This window comes from Coturnix japonica, chromosome 18 (genome assembly GCF_054131305.1).
Source record: "Coturnix japonica strain WE chromosome 18, WE-NBRP24, whole genome shotgun sequence".
NCBI lineage: Eukaryota > Metazoa > Chordata > Aves > Galliformes > Phasianidae > Coturnix > Coturnix japonica.
In genome coordinates, this window is record NC_140680.1 from 13,130,227 (window position 1) to 13,156,827 (window position 26,601).

At 47.3% G+C, this 26,601-nt stretch overlaps 1 protein-coding gene across 5 annotated transcripts in view; it reads right to left on the reverse strand.

Annotated features, from left to right (window-relative positions):
- Positions 1–26,601, reverse strand: part of SIL1 (SIL1 nucleotide exchange factor) — a 90,075-nt gene that overhangs the window by 25,528 nt on the left and 37,946 nt on the right. For all 5 annotated transcript variants that reach the window (XM_015876024.3, XM_015876023.3, XM_085519314.1 and 2 more), the window contains 4 exons: positions 12,907–13,027; positions 11,763–11,859; positions 9,632–9,823; positions 5,248–5,369 (listed from right to left, as the gene is read on the reverse strand). In XM_015876024.3, the coding sequence (XP_015731510.2) occupies positions 5,248–5,369; positions 9,632–9,823; positions 11,763–11,859; positions 12,907–13,027 (532 nt within the window). The remainder of the gene's footprint in view (positions 1–5,247; positions 5,370–9,631; positions 9,824–11,762; positions 11,860–12,906; positions 13,028–26,601) is intronic.

The window sequence follows — 26,601 nt, forward strand, 5'->3', positions numbered from 1 at the left end:
AGGACGGCAGTTTACTATATAATTGTTAATTACACTTCCTTGTTACATTTTAGACGCTGAAAAATGTTTAGGGATTGATTCTTCCACATAATTAACCATGATGATGAAACACAGTTTTACACCACACCGCGGTTTTTGTTAAGGTTATTTATAATGGGGAAAGGCTAAATAGGTTGAGTTCATTATCGCTGCTGAAAAAATTGATGCGACCCAATCAAATTAATTTGAAATGAAGTGCAGCGAGGCTGCTAACTCCACACAAGTCAGGAGTTCAAATCAAAATAGAAGAGAGCCTACAAAGCAGGAAATTACCAGTGGGCAGGGAGTCGAGCGAGAATTACCGCGTCTGAGAGGTGCCAAGCACACGGAGTTGTCAAACAAGGCCACTGAAGCAAACAGTGCAAATGAATGAAGAGATGGGAAAAGATTGTAGGGTGTAAGAAGAGAAGCCGGAGGAGGATGGGACAAACATGAAGATGGATTTGAAATAAATGGGTAGGGACAGCGCTTGTTAAGCTAACTGTATGTATTTTGCTGCCTGGACATTCTGATGTCCTGATGAGACAGAACTGAAGCGAGGTCGTTAATTTCACTTTTTCTGAGTTTTATTGCTTAACACTGGACCTAACCATCAAACAGCAGTAAGCATCAACCAGCTCCACGGTGAGGTCAAACTGAACTCAAAGCCATTAAATCTGGTGGGAACATCTTCCTCTAACAAAGATACTCTGGAAGGAGCCAGTGCTGCTCTGACACAGCACAGCAGCCACACGCTGCACAACAGGCACCTCCGAATACACACACGGCAGGGATGCGAGGCAGCATTTCCCCAGCCCGGACCCCAAAGAAAAGAAGATGAGAAAGCAGAAGCCAAACTGGAAAGAGAAGCACTTTGTGGTGCTGGGCAATACATGTGCACCTGAGTGAGCCCGAAATGCACCTTGAGGCTGGTAAGGGGAACAGCGGCTGCTGGGATGTTTGTGATGCACACGGTTGGAGTTTAAGGGATTAATAATCTCAAACCAAACGGGTAAGAGAAGCAATGGGCTGACATGAGGTATCCGTAGGAAACTTAACAAGACGAAGCTCAGTCTACCAGCTGTGATGAGTTTGCTCCCAAGACTTCACCAACCCCAAATGGGGAACAGCAAGATCTGGGCTCACTGAAAGGTCTCCCAGCTTAAGAAGCTGAGATGGGGCTGCCCAGCATCCTGCCAGGACATACAGCGAACACCAGCTCAGAGAACAGCTTTGACACCCTGTCTGTAGCCATGCAGCTTGATCAGAACTGCAGTCCTGGCTCCTCACGTGGCTCCTTCCTCACTCTTTGCCCTGTCTGCCTCTCCCCCTGAAATACCAACTGCTTCTCTTTGCCTCACAGGTTGCATGGCTTAGCTTCTCTCCATCCTCACCTCTAATTCACCCCTAAGCATATGGGGAGCGTTTGGGATAAAGCTTCAAGAAGGCGTTTGACATAAATTACTGTTCCCCTTTTAAACGGATTACAAAAATCCTTTTATTACAAAATATTAAAATGTTCAAATTATTGGTGTGGAAAAACGTTTCCTGGCGGTAAAGTTTGTAAAAACTGAAGCTTTAATCACAAAATAATCCATGCTGGTTAACATTTCCAGCCTTGTGAAACATCTCGATACAAATTGCAGAGGCCTGGCAGTGCTGCGAACAAAGGAAGATGCAGCCTGTAAATAGCTCAGAGGACATCAGAAGACACTTCTCTCATCAGCAATCTTTTTAGCTTAATATAGCTCCTCTTTGCATAAAACATTGACATTTTTGCAATGTCTGGACCCAATGGTGCGAATGCTGATTGCCACCCCAAGACACTGCAGCGTACCTTCAGAAACACGCTGCAACGTTTTACAGACAGCAGTTTCACTTGCCTCCAAAATGCCTTATCTTAATATTTCATACTTTATATATATTTCAATGTTAGTACCACTGGATACACGCTAACGTGCTTTTATGCTAATGCAATCACTGAAAATCCAGATAATGTTGTGTATTGGCATATTCTGTTAGTGAATTATGGATACCTAAATGTACAACCCCACATGCCTGGCAATTATTTTTGTTAGTGCATTTAACTTTTATTTGCAATCAGAGCACTTGAGGATTGTTCCAATGAAGTTTACTTTTGTAAACTGCTGAATGGAAAACATTTTGTTAAAGGTTTAAGAACAGAGAGGCTGTGATGAGGTTGCAGAGTTGCAATAAGGGCGGCGCTCAGAGAGCTCTGCCAGATGGAACGATGTTTGATTTGGTCACAAACGTGGCGATTAAACCCCAAGTGTCAAAAATGAAGGACGTAGAAGAGAAACAAGAGGTGAAATGTTGATTTCTTTCGTACCAGGTCACCCTTTTCCAAGAGGGAGGCTCACAAACAGAGGCAGATGGACACCTGGAGGACAGCATCCGTCCCAGCAACACCCAGGCAAGCAGACTCTGCGACTCCTTGCTCTGGGAGCCAGACCCCTCTGTGCTAAGGCTGCTTTTCAAGCAAGAAGAAATCTTGAATTGCCCCTGCTGTGCCCTCTGCCTCCTCCTTCCTTTGCTGATTCAGTACCTCACACAGGTTACACGGCCCCAGGGCTGTGGTTGCCGATACCTGAAAACCACTTTCTTCTAACTGGGTTTTCAGATCCGAGCTAGAATTCAACTGGACTGCAGGCAGGCAGCTCCAGGGACACAGCCTGATGCAGCACTGCCACCCATCCTACAGCAGCTGCACTTAAATCCACACTGAAACCGTGACCAAAGCAAGGGGAGAATCTCCAGCTCCTGCTCACCCTGCAGCAGCTCACTCAGCACTGAGAAAGTTCCAAGTCTGGGGACAGAAATCAGGTTTTGGTTTTAGCCTGTGGACTTGGGAAATCACTGGGCTCTGTATGGGAACGTGGCTCAAATGTCTCTGCACAGCAGAGCAAGATCAGGGTGATGCACCTGGCTGCCCCATCCCTCACCAGCTTCACACCCGTACCCACCTGAACGGTCAGGGACAAAGAATGCCTGAAGAAAACCTGAATATTATTATTACTTTTTTACAGGTTCTGGCTCTGACTCAGTGAGGTCTGAGACCGCTCAGAGCCCTGTGGTTTCTCTGGGGCCTAACACAAGCTGACTATTCACAACAGCACAGGTAAAGCTCCCTCCTCCAGATTCAGCTACAGAAGGAGTTCCAGCCATCCCACACTGGCTGAGGAGCTGCTACAATCACAGTCTGATTTTTGGGGGGAAGGTTTGCTTAGCTTGAAACCCCTGACCTGAGCCAAACTAGCTGCTCTGGGGATGGCCAAGCAGCCAGCAGGTGGTTGTGAGCACTGCTGCCCCTTCAGTGCCCAGACATCCAGCACAGCACCTGGTCCCAGCAGGTGAGGACAGCACACAGCCCAGCACGCTGCTTCTCCAGGCACTGCAAGAAAATTCCTGCAGCCTACAGACTGAGGCCATTAGGAACAGCTCTGGGGGAAAGAAAGAAATAACAACCCCTTCAAAGAACAAAACACAACCCAAATTGCTTGGCATTAAGTACTTGAAATGCCCCTGGCAGCTAAAACAGAGCACAGAGTAACCTGAGAAAATGTACGAACAAACAAATTAAGGAGCTAGCACAAAGCAGATGAGTTGGCATGTAGGTGTCTACTGAGAAAGCTTAAGCACAGCACAGCAAGGAGAAAAAAGCAAATTCAAAACCCAGGCATAATATTTCCTCACATTCTGGAACTGAGCTCTCAGACAATACTTCATCTGAACCACTAAAAATTACCATCTGTCAGAATATCCTTTAAAGAAAAAAAGGCTTCAAAGTTTCTAAAGTTACATTTTCACATTGTCGTGTTGGAGAAGTACAGTTTCTGTCCAAAGAAAGGCACTTCTAATTGAGGAACACCATGCGAGGCATTAGTTTCGTCAGCCACCGCTACATGCTCATATCGTCAGACAATTAATTTCTCGAGTCCTGATAATGTCACATTAGCTAAGCCAGGGAAGGCAGGATTCAATAGTCCCTTTATGTCTTGTAGGTTTTCTTTAAATGCTTCCAGAGCCCCTGCATGACTTTTCTCTTTATGAAACATAATTAAACATCCACATGCCATTAAAGATCCTAAGGAAAAGATTATAATGTTGTTTCAAATATTAATGCGTGCTGGCATAAGAAGGGCAGGTCTGCATTTCTGAAGTCAAGGAATGAATCTTATGGTGATCAGTGAGTCAAAGCTCTGCTTCAAACCACGAGCTGGATCATTTCCTGGTGTAAATCAGGGCACCTGCTGCTGTCACTGAAGCCACATTACTTTACACATGCTGAAGACCAATTGCATTGTATATAAGATTGCAAAAGAAATGTAGATCTGTAGACCATATATTAGACTAAGCGATAAATAATTTATAATGGCGGAGAAAGCGATCGTATTTTTAGGCATAGAAATAAGCAGATATAATGGCCCTGACTTTCAATCTTCAGTCTGAGCTTCTGACCTTGAAGTTTGGGTCCATCCAATGCATTTCTGAAGTCTCAGATGAATGCACACCACATACACGCACAGGGAAAAGCCCAGAGAGCCATCAAACAAAACGAGCACCAACACAACCCCCATTCTGCCCATATAGCAAGCCAGAGTGGTGCACGTTCCCAGGTGGCACCAGGCAGCCTGAGCAGCTCCTCTGGGCAACAGCCATCCCATAGTGAATCACAAGAATCCTCCAGATCAATCTGTAACCCCCTGCCTAACTGAAACCCTGTAGGTTGTGCCTGTAGGTCAGAGGCACGTGTCCCCAGGGCTAAGAACAAAACCTTCAGAGATCATGAGAGTTGCTACGTTTCTGAAATCAGCATCTCACTGTCCTAAAGCAGCCCAGGAGCAAGGAATAGGAGGGGGAAAGGAGTTCTCGGGGCAATCATAACTGCATCATCCTCAAAATCTTCCCTCTCAAAGGGCTGCTAAGGGGAAAGGAGAAGAGGCAGAACTATTCCCCTTGGACTGTGCAAAACTGAGGAGCTCAGAGAAAAAAGCCATCAGTTCCCATGCTGAATTACTTCTGGCTAAGTCTAATGAGCAGGATGAGGATGCACTGAAGGGAAGCCTGGGGGAAGCAAAAGGCCGGGTGGGGGGAGAGGAAATTTGGGCATTGCAGGAGGAGAAAAGCTGCCAGCTCTGGCAATGGGAAATAAACCAGAGGGCTGAGGAGAAGCACCTGCTACACCTGGTGTGGGGGCACAGAGCTCACCTGGAGAGCGCGGCTCCCAGCACAAAGGCAGCGTGCTCCTTCAGGACAGCCTCCGTGCTGTTCAGGCCCTCGATCACCAGCCGCAATCCGCCCATGGAGAGGAAATCCTTCGCGTTGTCCACCTGGGAGAGAGCAGATCCCTGTCAGCACAGAACGGCCACAGGCCTGTGGAGCCAATTTCTTCAGAAGCGCTTTGTTTCAGAAGGAGCATCAGCTCCCCGTCCCTGCCCATCTCATCAGCTCTGAGCATTAAAAGCAATTGCAAATTAACAGAGCAGTTGTGGCGGGTGTTTCATACAGTGCTGCCGGTGAGCAATGGACGTCATGTGTCTGCTGGCAGGTGACTATTATCCAATGCAGAAGGCATTGCTGACACTCAGATTAACCATCCCAGCTTCCCTCAGCACGTGCTTTGGGAGTGCAGGGAGCACAGTGATGTCAGCAGAGAAAATTCTCTGCTCAGTCCCCTGAGCGGCCATTACCGGAACCCAGGGAATCATCTGTTTTGCAAACGCAATTAATTAATTAATGCTCTAATGGTAGCACCAGGAGTTACAAGTGTCTAAGAGCCCATCAGCAGCCCCAGAACATCAGCCGCTGCACGGCTGTTCCTGTTTTCCATGACCACAGTGAAAACTTCCACACAGATGTGAATAGCAAGCAGGCAGCCCCTGTTTGGGAGCGCCAGCAAGGAGCCCTTCCCTGGGGCAGCCCATACAATGATTTGTCTAAATCCAACAATATTGGACTAAGCGCCACTAGGGAGAAGTTTAAACGTTAGTGGGAATTCCTGCGGGAAATTCATCAGTCTCTGACTTGAAGGAGACGTGGGGCAAAGCAGGCAGAAATCACAGCAAACGTCTGTTCTTAGGGGGAAGTTAAAGCAGGGCTCTGGGTGCTTTGCAGACTGAAGTCAGAGAAGCAGAGCAAAGTGCTTCCAGTACAAAACTCGGTCCAAAGTCAAATCGATGCATTTTGGTTCTAAAGGCTTTTTTTGCAGCTTAAAAGGAAACGTCTGACAAATTTACCCAATTGCTTGTGCAAAAAAAATTTCCTTTGTGAAAGACACAAAGACGACAGCGCCGTGTTAGTGGATGGAAACAGAACAGAAGAATTAGAATAACTGTGCCAAATGACCTCCCCATTTCAGTGAGAGCGCTGAGCTGACGGAGCAGGACAGAATAAACACTGCACGCCGCTCCCATGTGCTCCCTTAGCTGACAGATCTTTCGTGCCCAGCTTAATTTTTTCCTTTACCGTGTACCTTCACCAAAATTGGCCGTACGTCACACACTTCAGGCACCCAAGAGAACAAATAAGCTATTTAGCTTTACGTCCTACGAGCCTTTACAAGCACAAAGTGGGGAGCTATAGCTCGCCCGTTCCCCCCACTCAGACAACAGCTGCCACTCACTGTCCCACTGCAAAGCTGCCAACAGAAAGTCCATCTCTGTGGGTTTGCTGCAGCTCATTCAGGATTTGAATCCCCCCCACTGGCCAGGGCTTTGATGGCTCCAATGTAAGAACTTGGGGGCAGTTTTAAGGCCAGAATTGGGCATTTTCTTCTGCTCAGGAAGGAACAGACTCACCAGGAAATAACAGGCCAGAAAGTTTGCACCCAGCAGCAGCTGGGATGAACGCAGCCGCCGTGGTATCCTCACATAGAGAAGAGTCCTGCGGGGCAGCTCTCCTGCCAGCCAGAGCTCTGCCACAGCATACAGATTGTGCTGCAAAGCCTATTTTGAAGGTGAGTTCTTTTTTCAGCAGCATCCTTTTCTTCTCTGGAGTATCTCGTGAGAGCTCCTTCCCTCACCACAGAGAAAAGGAACACCAAAAACCACAACACGAGTCCCAAACCCCACAACTCGGAGGCACTGACCTCTCTGGGGAGCAGAGGCTGCTGAGAGGCACTCTGCCTGCGCCTCATTTCAGTCCACTGAAAACAGCACAAAGAAAGGCAAAGATCAAAAGAGCTCTTGACTAAAGTACACAGGCAAGGTTGGAGAGGAGAGGGATGGGAGAAGAACAAATATGACAGCAGTTACTCAAGGGAACACCTTCAAATTGGAAGAGAAAGAAACTGGGGAGGGGAGATGAGAGAGGAAATGTTGGAGAATGAGAGCGAGGGAAAGCTGCATGACAACCATCTGCAATGGAGAGGAAATTAGCAACGAGAAATGGTGTAGCATGTCAGAGGAGGGAAAGGAGAAAGATAAGGAGAGTAAATAATTGAGAGAAAGAGACTGCAAAGCATGGAGTTGGGCTTGGCTCCACACACTGCTGTGCAAGCACCGTGAACTCTGTTTATAAATGAGTTATGCTCTGGCCCCTTCACATTTGCATTTGGTTTTTATGCATCACAGATAACCTAGCAAGCCAACCCTTCCTCCAAGATGGGCTCCCAAACATGCCAACTTGAATCCTGACTGATGAGAAGCAAAGCACAGCTGGCAACCCAACCCTCAGCAAGTACAGAGCCCTCGGGCCAGCACTCGGGAGAAGGAGCTCAGCCCCTGCCTGCAGTTCTCATGGTGAGTCAGGTCCAGGATGCCCAGACCATGCTGTGGAGCAGGACATGATCCTCAGCTCTTGGGGCACAGTGTGCGTTGCCCAACAGGAACTCTGTATGCAGTTAGCACAGCAGCAGCAGGTTTCCCCTGGTCTCTGTGTAGTGCCCCAGGTCTCCCGGCCATGGGTCAGCCCACTGATATGCAGCGCAGGCAGATCTGGCTGCTGTTCAGTAATTACATTAAGCCAGTGCTGCTCAAGTCAGTACCAAGCAGAGAATTCTGGACGCATTCAAGTCATTGGAAGAAGAAAGGGAAGGAAAAGCCATGCTGGCTTACAGACAAGTCATATTTCTTATCAGCTTCCTGCCTGATGAGAAGGTGCTGCCCAGCCATCTGCCCCAGCAGTGCGGGCACAGAGCGGCGTTGTGATCGATGCACAAAGGAGCCCTCTGTGCTCCGTGCCAGCTTCCCTGCCATTTCCCCTGTCTGACCCATTTGATGCTGGATGCGGCTCCCTTTGATGCTCCGGTCAGTCCCTGGCCAGGCAGCGCAGATCATTTCCCTGCTGCTCTCGATGGGCTGAAATCCTTCACCCTAAAGCAGGCAGGATTTTCTGCTGGAATAATCCAGAACACGATGCTGGAAAGCAAAGCATCCCAGTGTGTTTGGGGGCTACTTCTTAGCATGCTGGCCTGATGCTCTGGCACCCTTAACCACAAGAATTAGCCTGAGTATAAATAAATACAAAGCTCTGAGGGCGCCCATTGTTCACACTTTTTCTCTGAGTCAGACAGATGCAGTCAGTGAAACAAAGGCACTGAGAACAAACAGCAAGGAAGCCTCTGCGTGTGCATGACAGAGATTTAATGTGGAAACACAAGACAAAGAGCCCTGGAAATAACACTTCTATTAGATGGAACATGGGACTCCACTCCCAGCAGCTCATTCCTTCAGCTAACTGCAAAAAAAAATACGTGTTTGCTTTTTAATAAATTCACCCTCAGAAATGAGGGCAACTACTCTCCCAGTCTGCTCCAGTTCTCCCAGTTGCTGGGCAGGGAGAACCCCATCCTCCCCACGAGGCTGTGCACAGCCTCAATGCTTGGACACGCAGCAGCCGACGGCAAAGAAAGAGTGATTTGCCCACAGCCTGCAGCAAACCAGAGCTGAGAATGTGTGAGCTTAAAGCACACAAAGAGAGATCTGAGGGGGGAAAAGAGAATGTGAGCACAAATTGAAGAGGACAGATTTCAGGAGATATTCAGCCTCACGCACAGTTAATTAGCACGGCTCAGCTGATGCTCAGCAACTGGCCGTTTGCCTGAGCCTTCAGTCATTTCTGCCACCAGCTCTGAGGACGGCTCTGCAGGCCATTCCTTACTCATGCCAAGACAAAACACAGGCTTTGGGTGTCTCTCATCTTCCCTGGTACGAAGACATTCTCTGTCAGCTGGTGTAAGGGCACCTACCTGCAGCTACAAACGCTTCCCATGGAAGGAGCGAGAAAATACAGCTGCTTTCTTCTAGCAGCCACCACAACACTCAGCCACAAAACTGCAGATAAACCCATTTTCACAATATTAACACATATATAAAGAAAGAAAAAGAGGACAGGGAAAAAAAATCCTGAGAACAGACAACAAATAAAGCAACACTAACCCCTAGGAAACTGCTTGCTACTGTTACGAGTGCTGATTTATTCAAACTCGGATAAAAAAATAAGCCTGCAGTAGCCCTCCACTATCTGTTATTGTCCCAGGATTATGCTAATTAAGGAATTTATATTACCTGATACTGATAAGAAAAATAAAACCTCATTTATGATACCTTAGTCCCTGGATTTTACATGGTAGATACAAATGGGGTTTTGTTACCTGGTGAACATAATATTCAAGATCATAAAGTGCCGCTACTTTTTCATCCAGCGTGGAAGCGGAGCTGTTAAATTTGCTGATCAGTTTATCCATGATTTCATAATCCGTCTCCATCTTCACGTTCAGCTTTTCAAACTCTTCCTTCAGTTGCTCTATGGGACGGAACTTCTTCCTTACTTCTTCTTCATGGGCCTTGAAAGCAGGAGAAAAATAAGAAGGCAGGTTAGACAAAGTTTAGCAAGCAAACCCAGGCACTTCTGAGAAGCCCTGGAACCTAATTATCTGTCAAATACAGCCCCTGGGTCTCAGCACACATTCCCCACGCAGCTTAGCACCTGTACATGTTTTCTATACCTTGTGAACCTTTCAAAACAACACTGAACAGAGGCAAGCACTGCTGGTCTTCATTTGCCTGTATGAGGATGTTCTCAGGACCTGACTTGCTCACAGCCCTGGGCAAGCTCTCGTGTTGATTGTGCTGAGCAATATGTTGCACAAAGGGGAGGCAGCTGAAGCATGATGCCATGGGGTTCATTGCAGGACAGTGGCCATTTTGCAGTGTTGCTTGTACAAACAACATCTAGAGAGCTTTGAGGAACCAAGAGCAATGGAAGGGTGTGTGGTAGGGAAGGCTCTGCCAGAGATCGGAGCCTAAAGAGCTGCAGCACTGGTAACACTGGGACAGGAGGGGCAAAGCCTGCTGCTGTGTACAGGGACACAGAAAGCAGAGGGTACACACTAAAGGTGGGCTGCCCAAGAGCTGGAGAAAGCAAGACGGCAAGAAACAGAGATGGAATGAAGCAATCTAATGATGTACAATCTGCACTAATGATTGCCAGCCTAATCACTATAGGAACTGCACAGACACACAGAATGCTATCCCAACTCCAACCACATAGGAGAAATTGCTTTTGCAATAGCATATACAGGAGCATGCTTGGTGTAACTCAATTTACTTTGACACAGTTACTTCAAGGATGAATTTGCTCCCTGCAGGAGAGATTTTAAATGGAGTACTTTAGGTCCATTAGATGTAGCTGGTTTTAGCCCAGTTGCTGGGACAATAGCTATTCTAACAGGTTTTTCTAAAATATGGCTTATTTTCACATAATAGAGTGTCACTAATTTTTGCATTTAAATGACACTCATTTCAAGAAGTCCTGCTATCAGTAATGCTGGCTGCTGCATAAATAATCGTACAGTAAACAAAACACTGCCCTGATGCCAGATAGAGGAGAAAAGATTTTCTGGGACTCAAAGACTATTGCCTTGATTCCCACCTCAATTTCCCTTCAACTGCAAGGCAGCAGGAGGAGCCAGGGCTTAAGGAAATGCTTGTAAGCAGAAAAGGAGAAAAAAGGCTGTGAACAATACAATGGATCATATATAATCCACCCATGTCATGCCTGTGGCTGGTCCCATCCTGGGGACCAGGTCCAAGCAGCACACATTCTGTTTGACTTCAGATTGTCTCCTCTGTGTAACTGACCAGGACGTTTACAACTTCTGTAAGCAAACTTTAGCCTATGCTTCAGCACAGCCATCTGGTTTTTGCTACCAGATGAGACTGAAAACTTGAGCCATGATATCCAAGTGTTCAGAGGATGCTACATCCAGTGGTTGGTCACCATCACTGAATTCAAAACAGAAGGGACTGAGCTGAACTTTCTGCACTTCCTCACTCTAATGAGGATAAGGAACAGCACATAACTTCCTTTACAAACATCACCACATTGAAATTCATTCTGCTTTGGGGTTTGCAGACATCTTTGTGAACTAAGTGGCAGTTAAACAAATACATCTAAACAATGGATAAAAACACAGCGCAAACAATGGAAAGGAAATGAGCAGTGGGTTCACATAAGTGTTTGCAAGTAACGTTTCTGCATTATTAATTCAGGTCTACTCACAGCAGTATCCAAACAGAAAACTCTCAGGGGTTGGTCATCTTACTGCACCTGCACCGCGTTCACAGCAAAGATCTTGTAATTTCACACCAGCAGTGGATCACCAAGAATGACAGCAAGAAACGTGGTGGCTTGTTTTAACCATTGTACTTCCAAGGCCTTCTACACAGGGTGTTTGCATCAGCATCCTGTGCTTTGCTTTAGAAACAAGGAACTGTCCTTACCGTTCTTTCTGCTTTCTCATTTTCCTTCATTTTCGCCAATGCCTTTTTGAGCTCCTGGGATGTGAATGAATTTGTGTCAATATCCATCTTGTTCAGCCTTGCAGAGGAAGCAAACAGAAAAAGCATTATACGAGTGAACAATTTTATCTGTAATATTTTCACTGTAATATATCAGCGAAGGATAATACCGGGGGAAAAAGAGCTAGGAGCACCAGATTACATGTATCTCACTTAAAACTAGAAGAACTCCACACTTGACAAAAGATTTAGTCCCAGTGCTGTATTCTGTGCGTGGTTTGCAGATACCTCACCCTGACAACCACAAAAGGCTTTAGAATCTGCATGCTGGCCTAAAATCTCAAGTCCTGAGGCAGTAAATATTGCTAATTAATATATGCCTCTGCTTTCATGTAGGAATACAGAAAAACAAAAATGCTTCAGAATTCAAAGGGACCACCATGTTACTCAAAGATTGCTAAGAACTCGTAAGCTTTAACATGGAGATCTATGACACTGAATTACTCTATACATGGAGCTCATTGGTTTGGGAACTTACCTGAGCCATAAACACCTGCACAGATAAATGCCATTTGCAATGGTAAATACAATGGCAAACCCCCCTACTTCAGGAAAGAAAGGTACTCACAGTAACTGAACCTGACTTTATTAAGGGAAAAGGGAAAAGCCAGCATGAGAGAAACTTTGGACATCAGCCTGGGTGCAGGGAAGGCTGTGTGATCTAAGGAGCCCATCAGCAGTAACTCATGTAAATGAATGCTGTAAGCCCTCAGGCAGCACAGAGTTAAAACTATGTCACATTGCTCAGGTCAACACAAACGAAGCTCCCACAGCTGCTCTGATGGTTTAGGATGATGAGTAGTTTTAGGCTGCATCCTCACTGTGGCACAGGAAGCCACAAAGGGGGGTGTGAATATCCACGCTCAGCACTTCTACCCACCTTCCAAAGGACACACAAAGGATGGGGGCCAGGTTTCTGCACCGCTGAACCCTTAAACCAGCAATTACGTCTCCAGCAGAGACAGCAATTGAGTGCACCAGGGATCCTGGCTGCTAATGAAAGACGTGAAACCACAGTCTGTCCAGATCTGCACAGCCAGGAGTCTGGAGCTTTGTGTCACCGTACCTTCTTCTTCTCTTCTCTTCTTTTGCATCACTTTTCCCACTTTCACTGTCTGGAAGCCGGGCTTCTCTCTCTCCCGTCTGCAGATTTAACCGAACGTGTGACCCTGCAGGAACAGCTTGACCTATAAACAAAAAGTCAGGTTATTTTAGGCCACCTGCACTACTGCAGGTTTGTATTCAAAAGGCTGAAGTCAAATGCTCCTGCTCCAAAGAGCCACACAGAAACCCATCCTGCAATGCAAACAGCAAATTGCTCACTGCTGGGCACTCAACCCTGGGACACAGGTGCTGCTTCAACCCTGCAGAAATGCCACACTGACCTTACATGCCAGTTCCTAAGCAAGCATTAAAAACCTACATCAGGAGTGAATTGGGAGACTATTTGGAGGAAGGGGAATAGACTGCTGAATAAAACGCAGCTGCCAAAATGAAATCAAAGCACACATCTGAGTACAGCCTGGTGCACTGAATATCAAGTGTACCGATGTGAGGTTGTGTTGGTTTGGAAATATTGTATTAAAAGGAATAGCTGATCACTGCTACCTGCCAACAAAAATACACGGAATACATTAAGCTTTGCTTCTAAATGCACAAAAGATGGGAAATTCAGAGTATTTTTCTTGGTCACAATTCAGCACAAACACATCACAATGGCCAACTGTTGCACAGGGATGGAGAGAGAACAATGTTTGGTTGCTTCCTCTTCATTTTGTTTCCTCTCCATTTAATGGAAGAAGTTTGTCTGCTTAAGAAAGCAGGATCACAGCTGAAGGAACATGGAAATCTCAGCTGCACGTACCCGGAAGCACACAGACAGACAGACAGCTGCTCACTGGCTTCTCTACATGGATTTCCTCCTTAGTCTTTCCTTTGTTTCCTACGATGATGTCTAGAATAAAACAACTCAGCATGTAGGAGACAGGTAGCATCTCCTATCAAAGGGAAGTGAAGACAAGGGTAATTATTTTGTACAATAAATGCATGTTCTCATACATAAAATCCTCTAATCTAGGGAATCAACAGATTGATCCCGCCTATTGAAGACCAAAGAGACATTTCACTGATCAAAGGATGCAGCTCTTCCTACTTCAGACTGTAACATTTGTCACAATGCAAAGCATTTCAAAGCCTGAAGCCATACAGCAGGTACAAACACCCACAGAACCCAGGGAAATCCAGTTTGCAGGATTTCTGAGTGCATTTCTGATAGCAACTCTTTCTTTCCACCACATCCTATCAGCAGAACATTGCCTCAGTTTGATGCGCAAAGGGACTGATGTGATCATCTGTGTTAACTCTGTGAGCCCAGGGGAGAGCCCTGTGGCCCAACCCCTGCACTGCTCCTTGACTTGTTATACACAGCACTCAGGCAGCCCAGGCTGCAACCACAGCACCTGCTCAAGCAGTCCCCGATTTGTCAAATGCAGCCAGAAATAAACGTCCCTCTTACAACAGGACAGTGTATTCTGGCTTTCATGTTGCTGGTGCATCTGGCCACATTAGTTCACGCTGTTGCCAGGGGAGAGGAACAAGGCTGACGGGCTTTACTTAAAAGAAACATAAAAAGGCACAGCCATGGAGCAGCCCCCAGTAGGGCTGCCCGACTCCCATGTGGCCAGTCCTCCCAGTTTCTATTTTCAGTGAGCAGTAAATAAAAGAGAATCTGAACCCCGGCGTGCACGAGCTCACAAACCCAGCACGGCTGAATTAAGGATGTTGCCATCAGAGAAGACACAAACCTTTCTACTCCTGCTCCTTTCCACTGTCCTAAACGAGATTTGACTGCGACTGTCCAAAGCCCAGAGCAGAAATCTCAGCTCTGATGTATTTAAACGGCAGTTATTGCTGCAGGAGTTTCTGTGCACAGCAGCACAGGTTGATGCAACAGCAGGACAAACATATTGCCTTATGAAATAAACCAGGAAAGACAGCCCCGCTTTCAGAAGAAGATTCGTGCATCCACTTAAGACATTCCAGATGTTTGAGGCAGGGTGAGCTCTGCGGCCTTGTTCAGCTCGGGGAACTTCGGAGGATTGTTCACAGCGCGCGTTTCAGGGCAGGGTGACTTCAACAACGTAATTAAAGCTGCTGATTTCAATGAGCAAGCTGGAAACCCTGCACGTTAATCCCATTGCAGCGCGCAGCTCCCAGACGTTCCCCTCAAAAACAGTTGATTCTCTTTGATTCCTATAATTTGATACTATTCAACAACCAGCAGCACGCACCGGAGCAACGCGTCTGTAAGCAATCACAGCTTAACGTTCTGTTGATACACAAGCATATTCTTAATGGCTTTTTTTTTTTTCCTAGAGGAATTCATTGTTACTTATTGTTTTTATTAAGTTGCATTTGGGAACCAAAGCTCAATTAAAAATAGTAACAACTATTTTATATTTAAGTGATTTTCTGCCCTTTTTTTTCTCCTTGATGCCTCTGGAAAAGAAAAGCTTATCCAAACAGGTGTGTGTTGCACACTCACACTTAGAACCACACCTTGCAGCGACCTCCAGTTCCTCCAGCTCTACCCCTTGGGTAGACACGCCAGGTCCCTGAGCTCTTAGCAACACATCAGCATTCGTCACACACAGATGGGTCCTGTCTGTCTTGAAAGTTGCTTCAAGTGACACCGAGGAAGGATTTAATTTATAGCCTCACTCTTTTAATCTTGGTCAGCCAGATTTTTTCAGACATCCGTTTATTTCTCCTTATAATATATTAGATGGAGTAACCGCACCGGAGTCAGCTGTGAGACAGCAACTCACTCTCAGGGGTTCTGCTGACATTTATAAACTGATCTTATTTCTCTTGTGTGTTTTATGTTATCAGCTAAACCTGTCGGCTTAAATTATTGCCTTGTAACCAAATCACAGTTATCTATTATTCTGTTATGTGTACGTTTCTGAAGCTCTGCACCTATATCAAGTTCTGCAGGGGCTGAAAACAAGACTATAAGCAAATAAACAAATGGAAAACATAACACACTTCCATCACACGCGCTGCTAAGGGAAGAATCAGCGCAGTATATGCAGAGTACCTGAAAGCAGAGGGCTGCTGTGCTGAGGATCTGTCACATAGCAATCCCCAGGTAACCTCATCCCTCTGTTTCTAGACAAGGATGAAATGCCAGCTGCATTTCCTCTCTGAACAAGAAAGGTGCAATCCTGCCCAGCACCCTTCCAGTGCACTGCTCTGTGTGGGGCTGCCCACATTGGCCTCTGGTTTTGCACCTCTGCACAGGGACAAGGCACAGCCAGACTCAAACAACGATAAGCAGGCATGACAAATATCAGGGAAAGTTCTGCAGCACATGTATATAAATAAACCTCACACAGCAATCTGGAACCTGTCCCTGAGCTTCCCCACCTCCAACAGAGCAGCGCCCCGTGGACCTGCCCAGCAGTAGCAGCTCGGCTCCATTCCCGCAGCAGGCAGCTGCTCTGGGATGGCTTCTGCAGGAAGGAGCAGGGAGCTCAGCTCCTCCCTTCTGCCTGCTCTCCTCCCAGGCAAGTATCCTCATTTACCACTGCAGAAGAAAGAGAGTGAAAACAAACCACCAAGTCAGTGGCTGGCTCCGCAGTTCTTAGAAATCACCTCGGTGTCTCAGAGACTGCCAGATAGCATCTACCTTTCTTTGCTCTTTGTTTCTTTCAGCGCAGAGGAGTGAGGGGATGGAACTTTCTGATATAGGCAACAAAAGAGTCCACAAATCGATGCCTGAACGTTCCCGGCAAAGCAAATTGTGAAAATAATAAGGCTGCACAAGGCTGGCAGAGCATCCCTGAGAAGTTACCTGATAAAACCATCTCCCCTCCTTTAAAAAATAATCATTAAAAAGCACAAGGAGACAAATCCCCAGAGGCAGAACAGCTCCCCTCTGCTGTGGTCCAGGAGCCATCAGCACCATGGCAGGCAGGGAGGAGATGCTGAGGAATTCTGGTGGCCTCTGAAATGCTGTAAGCAGCCAGCAGCACCAGCATCAGCCCCTGGATACTGACCAGCCCCAGTGCAGCTCAGGTCAGAAACAACCACAGTCTCTTTGGTGCAAAGGAAAGGGGACAGAGCCCAGGCAGCAGCTGGAGATAGTTCTGCCCATGCAATGCAATGACAACTGTCCAGCACCTCCCAGCTGCGTGCTCCGCTGTGTGCTCTGCCTGCTGAGCAGGTGGGGCTTCACACGAGAAGCCCTGTGAGCACGGTGCTGTCTGTTTGCTTGCCAGGCTGAGTGCTGCGCTCAAAGAAAAGCAGATGAAGCATTACTCTGGAGTGGTTTGGAGCATGCTTCGGCTCCAGACTCACTGGTTAGCAGTGGTGAGCACAGAGGCAGCCTGGGTTTTCTTGAGGCTGAGTCATAGCACTCCTTGGGCTACTTGTTATTTCAAAACAGAACATTTTTACATGCAAAAGGAAAAGAAGATGTGTAGCAGGCACAGGTCAAGAAGAGATGGATTACTGATGGGAAGAGAAAGCACAGAGCCTGAATCTCATTTTGCTATTTTCTGCCCTTCACTTTTTCTGCTTGCGGCCTTTTACATTAGTTTGCTGCCCAGCACTCACAGGTCCTCCCAGTTCAGTGCCACCTGAAAAGGAAATTAATACACTACAGGTCACCTCCTGGGGGGAGGCCCAGCAGCATCAGCCCCCAAAGCTCTGCACAGGAGCCATCCCAGGCATCTCCCACTGCCCCTCATTTGCAGCAGAAGCAGTGAGGAAGCTCCTGCTCCAACACTCATGCTCACCTTTAAGCATGAGCTTCTGTGATGCTGGACCAAACTTTATGCAGATGCCACGGCCACTGTGTGTGCTCCTCGTTTTTCCAGTGACTCTGCTCTTCTGCTGGGCAGTGGCAGCCTGTTGAGTGCAGCACACCCTTTGTGAAGCCCTATCCAACTCACTGCCCATCCTTCCATGACTCTCAGCTCTGCACAGTCAGTGACAGCAGGGGCTCGAGTGCCTGCTGTAATTAAATAGAGAGGAAGCTCCCTTTTATAATTACTGCATGCCAACAATGTTCACAGCCTATTACTTAAAGAAGTGCTTGTGGCGTCTGCAGAGTTCACATCCCTTCCAGGGCTGCCCGGATGGCTGATGGGCTGCCTCTGTCTGCAAAAGTCCTCACAGCGTCAAGCTGCTCCCATCCCCATTATTCTGCATTATTATGGCACCTGGGAGACCTCAGTATGAACAAAGAACCCGCTGCGCAAAGTACCTACAAGGACAGAGAGACATCACTTGCTGGGATCACCGAGGAAACCACGAAAGAATAGATTTGTCCTTATGGCACATGCAAGCAGCAAATACAAACTGTTTCTCACAGCCACTGCTATGAGCTCACATTACTGCTGAAGAAGGCTACAAAGCTCACAAGTTTCAGATATTCAGCCTCTTCTTCCTAAAGATGAACAAAATTAAATTACTGTGTTCTTCTAAATGGGGCAAACATAGGATTCAGACACTGTTCTGGGCATCAACACCCCACAGACTGTTGCAAGTGGGGCACTGCATCCCCTCGTGCTTACCAGCTCTCAGCAGCAACTCATACCGCATCCTCCAGGAATGGCTGAAACTGATGGATTATCAAGGGCTGAAGAAACAGTTAAAAAACAGAACATAGAAAAAAAAACACCAAACCACCACCAACAACAACAAAAACCCAACGAGGATGTTTCACATAAAAGACTTAGTCGGTCCATTTATCTGACAAATCCTTTCTATAATACTCCAAGCTACGCTAATAAACACCCTGCAATTCAGCCTGTCAAAATGGTGATGTCTAAATACAAAATCTTCTCCAGCACTGATTGTGCTCCACTCCAAGCAGGGATGGAGCCATCTGAACCTGTTCCCAGACCAACCCCCAGTGCTGCTGCTGGCAGCAAAGCCACCCCCAAGGAAACCCCCAGAACTCCACTGACACATCCCAAAGCTCCCCCATCTCTGCTCTTGCCCAGGTGCCCTTTTGTGCCCCAAAGGAAAAAACCTGCTTTCTGCTGGACTTGAGTCACTCCTCAGGGCACAGAAAAAGCCGTTTTCTATTCCAGTTTCTCATTCAGTGAGTCAGAAATCACTTACTGGTGCTTGTTGGGATTCTGCTTTCCTATGGCTGATGCCACAGAGTGCCCTGCACAGATTTGGAGTGCTCTGGGTTCCATAAAGCCAAGGTTATAGGGGGCTGAGTGCCCACAGCAAACCCTGGGAGGACTTAATCTTTTTTGTATCATAGGATTTTAATGTCAACAGCTTGCTTGCTGCAGTAATGATGATGTCTTTAAACACCATCCGTCAGGCCTACCGCTCCAACGCGTGTTTATTTGGAAATGGTTTCAAAGCTCCTCCTTTGTTCTAGTGCAGAAAAGTCTTCTCTGTAATTTGTTTCCCTCACCATATATAATGAAAATGTTTTTAAAACGTCTTCAGAATCCAATCCCTCCTTCTGTGAATTGATCTGCAGCTAAAGGAGAACAAAAGCTCGCAAGGAAGGTGCTTTCCAACAGGTAACACTTGGTCAGACATGTGAAAGCATCGGTTACATTTGGACACTCGGCTGGACCACTGCTTATGGCTGCCAATTTAAGCTGAGCCAGCGCTCTCCCACTGCACCAGTATTTGTGCTCTCTGAATTGTAAGCACGCGCTGAGAGTTGGGTTATTCAGGCCTGCTGTGCCTTGGGCTGCAGCTCCTGCCAAACCCACCTGCTGCCTTGGCCAGGAGAGCAAAAAGAGCCAGCTGCCAGCCCAAAAACCCATCAGAACTCAAACACCTTGCAGCAGGAGTTACCGCAGAGGACAAGAGCCTGCAGGCAGGCGTGGGGCAGGGAACGGCGCGTCTGCCACTTCATGGGATGCTCAGATAGAGAGCGATGGCAGCGAAGGCGGATGCTAGCGAGGAAGGCTCCCGGGGAAGGAGTGCTGGGAGTGCTCAGGGAGGACATATGGTGCCACTCTGATGGGAGGCACTGCTGTAGCATCTGTTGATGTATCTGCTGCTGCCGCTGCCAACACAGAAAAGCTTCAAATGGCAAAGAGCTCCTTGCAACAAGTGCTGCTGCCCTTCCACCTCCCTTTCTGCAAAGGATTCTCTCGTTTGCACTACAACAGGAGATAATACACCAGGAAGAAAAAAAAACAACAAAAAAAGCAGTAGCATGAAGGCATCACACTGACAAAAACATATGGTCTTGCTTTATAAGCAAAACCTTATCCCCAGCTTTGAGCCAGCCATTTCTTACGCACCACCCCACACCCCTGCTTACAGCATGATGCATGTGGCTTAGCAATTCAATACAAAGCACTTAATTTATTTTCCGTGCTCATATCAGGCTGGATTCTGTGAAGTGCAGCAGTACAGAGAGCACTTTGCTCCAAAGCTCTGGGCAGCAAGAAGAAAGCAGGGATCGGAGGTCCCAGCCACACCGGGCTCATTTTGGCTATCCAGCTGTACACACTCTTTGCTGACCTGAGTCTCACCGTGTCACCAAGCCAACATCGAGCAGACCTGTTATTTACAAAAGCCAGGCACAAACCCTCGCCAGCTCACTATGTTATTTATTCCTAAACTACCTCATAATGTCACCGCAACCTGTTCAATAACTGTCATCCCACAGGTGTATTTGTAATACTCAAAAGCCCATCTGGGATGCTGCACGCTTATCTACATTCAGAGAACAACGCAGAACGTAGGAGGAGGACAGTAGGGATGACCAGGAGAACTGAGAATCTACAGCAGGAATTGAATGAGATATTTATCCTGCCTAATTTTAGGAATCTGGTAGATACTTTTTTCTGAGTCAGGCATCATCAGCTTCTTTATTGTGCAAGACTTTAGCACCTCCAAAACATCACCAAACATGGCTGTCTTCGTTATCTGTCCTAGAGAGGGAAAAGTCACTCTCAAAGAGCCTCTCCTCCTCTCTCCAGAGAGCACTGAGATGACCACGCACAGAAAACTGCCCTGAGACAACCTGGCAATGCATGGAAAGGAGCAGTTGCTCCCTTAGAATCACAGAACTGTTTGAGTTGGAAGGGATCTTTAAAGGTCATCAAGTCCAACTCCCCTGCAACGAACACGGACAACTCCAACTAATCAGGTTGCTCAGAGCCTCGTCCAGCCTGAGTTTGAGTGTATCCAGGGACAGGGCATCCACCCCATCTCTGGACAGATGACGATGTGCACTGCAGACAAGCTGTGAGTTGTACCACACTGGCAGCACCTAATGGGTCTCCCACATGATGGCACAGTCCACAGCTTGCTGCAGCACAGCCAGCACTCACTGTGGGATGACCAGAGCCGTGGCCAAGCAGACCACTGGCACCCACTCTTGGAAGGAATAATCCATCAGGACCAGCACCAGTGTGAGAAGCAGGGGCCTGAGCTAAGCCATGCTGAATCTGTGATATGAGATGAGAAGCTGAAGCCTAAGATTCAGGGAGAGGAGCAGGGGCAAAAACAAACCAACAAGAGAATCCCACCCTATTTTCCAAGGGAAGGCTGGGAAGCTCCAGCAGGGGTCTTCATGACCAGCTTTAAGTAGTGTCTGTTCCTGTGCTCACCTTCTGTGTAAATAAAGCAGTCAAGGTTGAAACTGAAAAGACAGAAACAAACCACAGAGGAAAAGTCCTCCCCCTGCATGGCTCCAGTTATCCCTGGGAGCGTTTCAGGATGTGCTGTAGTGCTGGCAGAGCGTGCTGCCTAATGCTTGGGATTGCATCTCCACGAGATGTGTGTCAGCTGGCCCAACTCACACTGCACAGCATGGTCACAATACAGCCCAGCACCGCTTCCACCAGGCCTACAGCATCCACCAGAGCCAAGAGAGCGCAGGTCTGCAGACAGTTGGACAACATTTCCCCTGCTAAGCACTGGAAGGTGCCTGATCCGAAGTGCCTGGCTGTGAGACGAGCAGAACGCACCGAGCGCAACGTCTGCCAGCTCTGCTGCCAAGCCATAGTGAGAATGAATTTGAATAATAAAAGCTGGAATAAGAAGATGCCTTGGAGAGCGTGTTGGTATAGTGCTTTCCTAAGCTTCAATTTAAAGCCTCATTTCTACAGCTAATGCAGTCGTAAGGGACATTAGCCTAATTTTTGTCAAGAGAACTTGTCAACACTGCAGTATTTAAGACAGGCACTAAGGACTTGTTTTATCTCACAGATAGATCACTGAGAAAGAAAGTAGTTGTGCCATGCTTGGCTCACAGGAAAATAAATAGACATTCCTCCTGGGCCTCACTGGGAGATGCTGGGTTTTGTGGGGGGGGTTTAACAACGTGCACATCAGCAGCCTTGCACTTGGACCAGTGTGCAGTGCACTCCCTGCAGCAGAAATCAAGTCCAAACCCACAATAGGAATAGATATGGGAACCCAAAGAATGTACTTCAGACACCCAAAAACATAAAAGTCCCGTCCTTTCACTTCTATACACATTACTTCAACATTTCCTGAAGGGTCACTGATGGTGCTCAGTGCTGTAATCGCAGAGTGTAACTTCAGGGCTGGAGGTAGAGAATTGGCTTTGTCTCCTCAGCTGCTCAAGGAGGAAGTTAAAATGGAAATTGCCTGGCCTGATTTTGGGAGATGCTCCATGAGTCAGCAGAAAGAGAAGAGGGGCCATAACCTGTATCATCAGAGGAAAAAAAACATTTGCATGATCCTGCTCCCATCATATCCCTGCTAATATCTTTGGCATCTGTCACAATGCAGCCACCCAGTGATAAAAACTGCAAGAGCCTTAATATATTCTAGCAAGCCAGCCTTTGTCTGAGCAAGGCTGCTCCCACTCCAACAGACACGTTGCCCTTGACATCCCGGCCCAAACCTTCCCCTTCAGCACCAAACAGGAGCTTTCTGAAAGAGTTAACACGCTCACACAAGCTCGTGTGCATTACTACCAGTTTCATGCCTCGTATCCACCAGCCTCCAAGCTGCATTTGCAACAAGTCCAGGATAATAATGTTGGGGTCAAGGCAAAAAAGCTCACATGAGACTTGCAGCTTCCTCAGCACAAAGACAAGATACCCTTTCATTTTCAGGAGTGTGATCTGGGGCTGCGGGCTGACAGGCAGGAGGACAGCTCTGCTCTGCTACAGATTCTGTGCTCGCAGAAGAGCTAAATCATTACGATGGCCAGAAACGTCCCCTGGGAAGGAAATCCTCTCAAAGATAAATCAATAACTCAGTGTAATTTTAGCATGCAGCCAGGAGAATTTACATTGCCAGGAAGGCTGAGAGCTCTGTCACAGAGACGGAGCTGCTGCAGAACTGAGTGCCCTGCAGCACTTCCCCAGGTGAGAACCCAGGCTCTTGGTCCTGAGCACAGCACAGAAGCTTTGCAAGCAGCCTGGACTCCAGTGTGCTGGCACTGCTGTGGTCCCAGAAGGACACAGCAGCAGGCAGGGATATGGCACAACTTAAATACCCTGAAAGGAACCTACCTGCATCCCAGCTGCCCTTCTCCTCAGCCACGGCGCAGCTGGCAGATGCTCTTGAGTCTCAGGGGTAAAAAGCACACAAACACAAAGCAGGATGTAAAAACAGAGCACAGGGGAAGCATCACAGCCACTGCCTTTACCCCCTGGCTGGGGGCTGCAGGGGCTCCTACTCGTGAGAGCATCTGCAAAATAAGGCGAGACAGTGATGTGCTGCAGAACATGCTGTGATTAATGAGACTGCAATTTACGTAATTATATTAATGCAAAGTACACTTGGACCAATAAGTTCAAGGAAACTAATGACACTTTACAGTGTGGTTCAACACCAAGCAGTAACTCTGGCAAAAAGAGGAGAAGGGGATAAAAAAAAAGTCCCCTAATTATTCAGTAGTTCTTCTCACAGATTCTCAGGGTCAGCTTGGAGGAGAAAGTGGCCTGAATTATATTTTCGTTTCCAGAACATCAACAGAATCATTAAGTAAGTTCCAGCAGCAAGGTCGAAGCCTGCCCATAGTTATGCATGCGGGCCCCTCCTGCCTGCCAGCTCCAGCACACTGTCACCAGGAAGGTGTCAGGCTGCTGGTGTCCTCTGTGAGCAGGTCTGAAACACACGCACCCTGCGATGTTCCTCTGGAGACATGGCCGCAGTGCCACTGCCATCTTTTTCCTCTGGTTCCCAGCACAGAGGGATAAATTACAACTAATTCCTAAGGAGCTGAAACTGGCCTCTGTGAAGTGCAGGACTTGAACCTTACTGAAGACGAGCTTGATGAGCAAACACTCCAGTCTATTCAGCAGCAATTGACTGTATATCCACGCCACCTACATACTGCACATCGCTGTAACCAAACCACCTGGCAGTCGTGCAGCCTGTGCTGCTGAAGCACTGAGGTCCTGGGATATCAACAAGTGCCTGGGGAGCCCTGAAGCAGAATGCTCAGCTCCTGCTTGGTTCAAGGATGCCATTCCACCTGCTCTCCTTCAGTCCCATCAGGTTCCCCCAACAGATATGCCCACACCACCTCTGTGCTGACACATTCCAAGTGCCTCTGTCGGCAAATGTGGTTTTACAGGAGCTCCAGATGTGTCTGTGTTTCCATGCTATTTCAGCAAGTCTTGGACTTTGCACCTCTGAAATGCCAAGGGCTGTCAGCAGAGCTGATCCAAAGGATTCACACCAGCATCGATCCAAAGAGCTGCAGATGCAGTTTATCATCCCAAACTGAAGTTTGACATTCTTTAGGCTCCTGCAATGCACAACATTACGCTGCACAAGAAGCAGCAGCAAAACAATTCTGTAATGGCAACACGAGACCACACAAACACACCTCCACACTCAGCACAAAACCAAACCCAACAGCAAAACCTGAGGCACATGGTCACATTCAGAGGTTAAACGCTCCAAGCCCACACTCTCATGCTACAAGCAGGTAAAGCTTTCCAGCCAGTCACCAGCATCAGCATCATCATGAAACCTGCACAAAGCCAACTCAGGGATGACCGGGAAGACACGTATAAAGCAATCTGTCACACGGCAATTTGTGTGCACCCAAATGTCCTGCAACAAAATTAGAAATCAATAGCAAGCAGCAGAAACCCTCAACCACACAGTAAAATACAAAGAACGCTTGTAACATTGATTTTTTTTTTTAAAGTGTCTAAGAGAAGACAGTTGCAAAAGAGCCTGAGAAAGGAAAGCAAAATGCCTGAGTTGAAGCCCTTTTTCTTAAGAAGACATTAATAATGGATTTTCAATGCAAGAAGAAAAACTGAAACCCACACCAAATTCTCCTGGTAATAACAGCTTTCTGCAAAGCCCAGCTATTAACGTAACGGGGACGTCCATCAATCAAGCACACAGAAAGTACTTCGAGAGCTAAAAAAGGAGCAAGCAAACATCTGCTTTTGGCAACTTAAATTTCGTCCTTAAATGCGAGGAACATAATAAATCATCACCAAGTTGGAACTGAACTCATTTTCTTCCACCCTGGACAGCTAAATGCTGAGTATGGGAGCAAAGGCACACGAACACAGCGGTGCTGTGATTTGTGCCTGACAGAGAACTGGAGAAACAGCCATGATTTCATCTGTAGAGCAAGTAATGCTTGAAAAACACCTGTGCAGTTCTCAGCACCAACACAATGAGCTGCCAACAACAAACGAGGGGCAATACCCACAGTGAGGTGGCAGTGAGTGACTCTCAGAGCTCCAGCTATTGCCTTTTGGTACTTCAGGAAGCTCCAGGAACTCTTCTCTGCCTCCAGACATCCCAAACCTGTCCAAGACTCTGTTCGCATGCTGAAACAATGTCAAGGTGGGATGAAAAGGCAGCCAGGTTCATGATGACAGTCACAGCCCTCCTCCTTTCAGCTCTTTTCCATTTCCTGCACAGTCCCCGCAGGAAGCTGCAGCGATTAAAACAGAAATGCTGGCACCAAAGGCCGACGTGCTCACATCTCACAGCGCTCCACGTTTCAGGCCCATCCCTGCAGACAAGCACTGCCTGACTGGGGTGTCAGCAGCAAACCGAACAGCGGCCGGATTGACACTGAAAAACAACCAGTTGGTAAAGAAAGTAACTGAGGTGCTCCTGTGCCTCTGATAGTTCCTTTAAGCACACCAGGTCAAAAGAAGCAGTGGAGTTAATGAGCAGAATTTACTGATTCAACTAGAAGGAGCTGCAGGAATCGCTGCAACTAAGTCTTAATGTATTCTGAAGAGTGACACTATAAAGTGACATTGTAGCAATCCGTATTTACCGTCTCCCCATGCTTTCTGTATCCAAGGTGCTGTGTTACACTTAATAACAGCATTGCTCCCCAGCTGCCACTGTTGCAAATCCTGACAAGCCACCAGTTGGGGTTGACCTGTCCCCCCAAGTATGAGCAGCTCCACTCAGCATAAAGTGTCGGTAGTGTGCAGAGGGATGCACTATAAAAGCAGCAGTGACGCTCAGGTGAACACAGACCACTTTCTCATGTGCTGGCTCCACTGTGCTAACCACGATGCAGCACAAGGGTCATTTTCTCCCTCCTTCACAGGCAGAGATGATGCAGAGAACAGCAGTTGCTGCTTCAGCTTTGTGTGAGGGTCCTCAGCTCCACTACCTGTGAGATGTGCCTCTCAGTGACTTCGCATCCAGCTTAGACCTTGAACACAATGTCCTCAATGTGGTCTTCACAGAGAACCTTGTTTTATCTGTTTGTGCACTGTTCTTCAGTCTGAAAGAAAAATCACCTCTGCACTCAGGCTGTGCATGGCAGTGCTGTGGG